A 4,836-nucleotide genomic window follows, 5' to 3' on the forward strand; every position below is an offset into this window, starting at 1 on the left:
GCGCTTTGGCCAAAAGCGCTTTCTAAGACCCTCCTATTTTAATTTTTTTAGGTATACCTTAGACAGCGCTTTTCAAAAAGCGATGTCTAAGCCCCCCCCCCCTTAGACAGCGCTTTTGCCTAAAGCGCTTTCTAATCCCCCCCTTAGACAGCGCTTTTTACAAAAGCGTTGTCTAAGGTATACGAAATTTTTTGAAGCTTTTGTTTTAAACCACATTTTTTCCAGGTAGAGCGAAATATCATGGAAAGAATAGGGAAAGTAGTACCAATTAGCAAGGTATACGAAAATATCATGGAAAGAATAGGGAAAGTAGTACCAATTAGCAAGGTAGAGCAAAATTTAAAATAGAAGAAGAAAAATTTATTAAATAAGAAACTAGAGTAGAAATAACCATTTTTTGTTAGGAATAACATTACCGAATGGAAAAAAATAACTTACTAGTAATGAAAGGTTCAAAATTTCTTTGAGGTTTGAGAAATTTTGAACAAACAAAGTCTTTAATAGTTAGGGTTTAAGACCTGCGAAAAAGAAAGGGTTAGATTCATACAGAGAGAACAAATAAAGTTGAAGGAGAGTTTTTACAAGTTGAAGGAAGCTCGTCCGGGGAAGGAGAGCTCGTAATAGAAGGAAGCATGTTTATGAAGCGAGTTATACACAGATTTCAGTAAAGATTAAGAAAGCATTTAGCATGCTTACCATAAAACTTCAGCACCACTTTTAAAATAAGTGCTGCAAGTTCCCCAACTAAACCGAACCAATGTTGGAAAACCGAAGATAGAATGTTTGTGATTTTCTAGCCAAGACTTGGTTGCGGGATCTACATTAACAAAGAAACAAAACCATATTTATTATAATTACAATGTAAATCAATATAATACTCAATATCATATGCGATGTACTCATGACACTCTCACCTGCAGGATATCCAGAACCAAAGTTCCTGTGTATATTATCAGCAGTCTCATCGAGCACCCAATCTCTTACAGCTCGGTCCCTCGTAACCTGAAAGGTTGGATTAAAGATTTTAAGTAAACAATAAAACATTATAGTATACTGATGTAGTTTTAGAAGAGAGTTAAATACCTTTGCAGCTATACTTGCACCACTGACAACAGGATAAAGACTATCAGCTTTCTTAGCAACCACAAATTTGATAGATGGGAAATTTTTAGACATTTTTGCCTCATATTTCCCTGGATCTCCGACCGTATCAATATAAACCTGAAAAGCACAAATCATACATTACATTACATCTCTAATAATTCAATTATCTGCTTAACATTACTACCCAAGTACTTTAACAATAAAAGTTACAAAAGCCTCAATTTTCTCTTTCAGTAGCCGATTTTACCTCGGTTAAAAGCATATGCCAAATTATTAAAACACTTGGGCCTTATTTACTGCATTAACTAAATAAGTTCCTAAAATTCACCAAAGAAAAATAAATATGGGGATGTGAAATTACAATACAGGTTCAAGCAGGGCATTCAGAACAGTTTCTTTTGTGGGCAATGCAGGTATTGCACCTCTCTCAGTCACAGTCAATGCACCACAAGCATTGGCAAACTTGAGAGAATCTCTCAGTTGTTCCTCTTTCTGCAAGTTTAAACCACATGATGTTTAGAAAGTTATGTACAAAGAAGAAAAAAATAATGTATATTGAATAAAAATAACCAGGAAGATATCATAGAAATAGTAAGCTAAAATTTTAAGACAGTAAAATGCAATGAAAACTTTTTAAATTGAACACTTCTTTGAGACAGAAAAACAATGCTCACGTGAAGTAATGAAAGATCTGTAGCTAATTGTGATAATATTCCGGCCACAAACGCGTCACCAGCTCCGGTTGTGTCAACTGCATCCACCTTCATTCCCTTCACTCTACCACTAAACTCCTGCAAAGAAATAGATAGGACAGATGTTATTAACGGTGGATATGGGCAAGCTTAAAATCCTTCATAGCAATATGGCAGATGGAAAAGGTTTAAAATCATGGTTGTCGTCTTGTCGATAATACACTATAACTAGAAGCATAAGTGTTATTAGAATTTCAAACTAATAATTTTTCACTGCATGATTTTTTTGTTAGTAATTAATTTCTTAAACATAGATGTCAAACAATGCAGATTGATTAATAACAAAGATAATTAATTACTTTTGCTTAATTGAGGCCGGAAGGAGTAGGGTTTTTGGAAGGCATACCTTGGTGTAATATCTGCAGCCTTCTGAACCTTCAGTAACAAGCAGTAGCTTGAGGTTTGGATGGAAAAGTTTTCGTACAACGGCGTCATCGTATGGATTTTCACCATTTGTAAGAAATGAAATCTCTTCTTCACTTATCTGAAAATACAATTATCAGATTGGTTTTGTTAGAGAAGGTATTGACATAACCCTGTAATTCGTATTCTAAACAATGGAACGGAACAAGAAAATGGAAACTAAAGAATAAAAGAACCTTGATGATATCTGCAGTCTCCCATATACTCAGAATCCCTTCTCTAGCACTATCTGCAGAAGGCCATAAAGGAAGCCGCAGGTTAGGGTCATAAGACAGAAATACGCCGGCATCTTTTGCTGCCTTTGCAGCAACTATATGTGCCGATTTGCATGGTTCTGTTATAAGACTGATCGACCCGTAATGAAAGATCTTGGCCTGCCAGAAATAAATAACAGAAGAATTTTACAACAATAATATATGAATTAGGTAGAGTTAAAGTGGAAAACGTTGGAAGAACATAGACTCGACCAATGTTTTGAAGTTTTAATTTTCACCTTTCTGATTAAGTCCAAGTCTAGTTCATCTTCTTGGAGCAGCATATCAGCACTGGGATTACGATAAAACATGAACTCTCGCTCTCCGTCACTCCTCAGTGTAACAAATGCTAAGGCAGTACGTGCACCAGGGTCAAAACGCATCCCTTGGTTGTTTACATTATTTTCCTTGAGTATATCAGCAAGCATATATCCAAATTCATCCTCACCAACCTATTTATGTTGAAAATGAGTTTGGAAGAGAACTTTAAGATTTCTGATTCATGAAACTAAAATACAGTAATGCCAAACAACAAAAATTACTTACTTAGGGGCACCGTCGAAGATTGGTTGTAACCAAAACCAAATATTTACTTACGATTAAATAACACAAAATATCATTGGTGCCAGTTTAATTGATTATAAAATAATCAGAAAAAAAAGAGAATGAAGTTGATTGAGAAAGTACCGGCGAAACTCAAAGTAGCTAGGGTTTTCTTGTAGGAGAGAGGACAGTATAAACAGCCATAGACCATAGGACCAAGAACGGGACCTCTTCCGGCTTCGTCGATTCCCATTATGCAAGGCTCCGATGCCCATTCTGGAACCATAGCTTCGGATCCCATTTTCGCACATATAATGGGGTTTAGGGGAAGAATCTTTCACACAGGATAAACAAGCTCTGATTGAGGGTTGGAAGAAGGGGGAGTGGATTTGGGAGAAAGAGAAGCAAGCTCTGATTGAGGGTTTGGGAGAAGAATGTAGGATTTTTAGGATTTGGGAGGGAATAACTTTTTTTTCGTGACATGGAGGGAATAAAGACTTTAGACAACGCTTTTGGTTTTAATTTTTTTTTTAATTTAAAGACTTTAGACAGCGCTTTATCAAAAGCGCTGACTAAGGTCTATATTTAAAAGCGCTTTCTAAAAGCGCTGTCTAAGGGGGGGGTCTTAGACAGCGCTTTTAGAAAGCGCTGTCTAAGACCCCCCCTTAGACAGCGCTTTCATTATTTTTTTGGAACATTTTCCGTGTTTTATTTTAATTTTAACCTTAGACAGCGCTTTCTTTTAAAAGCGCTGTCTAAGATGCGCTGTTAAAAGTCATTTTTGGCGTAGTGTCTAAAAAATATCAGAAATGAGACTCTTCATATTGATGAAGCAGCATCTCAAACAGCAAAAGTGAGACTCTCTGTATCGAGTCGAAACAACATCTTATATGATAGAATTAAAATATTACAGCAAAGGGAAAAATACTTTAATTAAATCTAAGACTTTCCGAGGATACTTAGAGCAGTATCTCTAAAAAAAATCTGAAATGAGACTCTTCATATTGATGAAGCAGCATCTCAAACAGTAAAAGTGAGATTCTCTGTATCGAGTCGAAACAACATCTTATATGATAAATTAAAATATTCCAGCAAGGGAGAATCTAAGACTTTCTGAGGATACTTAGAGCAGTATCTCTAAAAAATATCTGAAATGAGACTCTTCATATTGATGAAGCAACATCTCAAACAGTAAAAGTGAGATTCTCCGTATCGAGTCAAAACAACATCTTATATGATAGAATTAAAATATTCCAACAAGGGAAAAATACTTTAATTGAATCTAAGACTCTCCGAGGATATTAGAGCAGTATCTCTAAAAGAAATCTGAAATGAGACTCTTCATATTGATGAAGCAGCATCTCAAACAGTAAAAGTGAGATTCTTTGTATCGAGTCGAAACAGCATCTTATATGATAGAATTAAAATATTCCAGCAAAGGGAAAAATACTTTAATTGAATCTAAGACTTTCCGAGGATACTTAGAGCAGTATCTCTAAAAAAATCTGAAATGAGACTCTTCATATTGATGAAGCAGCATCTCAAACAGTAAAAATGAGATTCTCTGTATCGAGTCGAAACAACATCTTATATGATAGAATTAAGATATTCCAGCAAGGGAAAAATACCTTAATTGAATCTAAGACTTTCCGAGGATATTAGAGCAGTATCTCTAAAAAAAATCTGAAATGAGTCTCTTCATATTGATGAAGCAGCATCTCAAACAGTAAAAATGAGATTCTCTGTATCGGGTCGAAGCA

The 4,836-nt window shown here is 35.4% G+C and overlaps 2 protein-coding genes across 2 annotated transcripts; both read right to left on the reverse strand.

Moving 5' to 3' along the window:
- Positions 1–692: 692 nt before the first annotated feature.
- Positions 693–1,353, reverse strand: LOC127100418 (ribonuclease H2 subunit A). Its single transcript, XM_051037571.1, has 3 exons — positions 1,084–1,353; positions 915–1,002; positions 693–817 (listed from the first exon to the last, which is right to left on the reverse strand). The coding sequence occupies exons 1-3, from the start codon at positions 1,237–1,239 to the stop codon at positions 693–695; spliced, it is 369 nt and encodes a 122-aa protein (XP_050893528.1). The 5' UTR covers positions 1,240–1,353.
- Positions 1,354–1,374: 21 nt separating this feature from the next.
- Positions 1,375–2,996, reverse strand: LOC127100417 (probable fructokinase-6, chloroplastic). The gene is made up of 5 exons (XM_051037570.1): positions 2,773–2,996; positions 2,456–2,653; positions 2,203–2,340; positions 1,779–1,895; positions 1,375–1,596 (listed from the first exon to the last, which is right to left on the reverse strand). The coding sequence occupies exons 1-5, from the start codon at positions 2,959–2,961 to the stop codon at positions 1,462–1,464; spliced, it is 777 nt and encodes a 258-aa protein (XP_050893527.1). The 5' UTR covers positions 2,962–2,996; the 3' UTR covers positions 1,375–1,461.
- Positions 2,997–4,836: the final 1,840 nt, after the last annotated feature.

This window comes from Lathyrus oleraceus, chromosome 7 (assembly GCF_024323335.1).
Source record: "Lathyrus oleraceus cultivar Zhongwan6 chromosome 7, CAAS_Psat_ZW6_1.0, whole genome shotgun sequence".
NCBI classification, from domain to species: domain Eukaryota; kingdom Viridiplantae; phylum Streptophyta; class Magnoliopsida; order Fabales; family Fabaceae; genus Lathyrus; species Lathyrus oleraceus.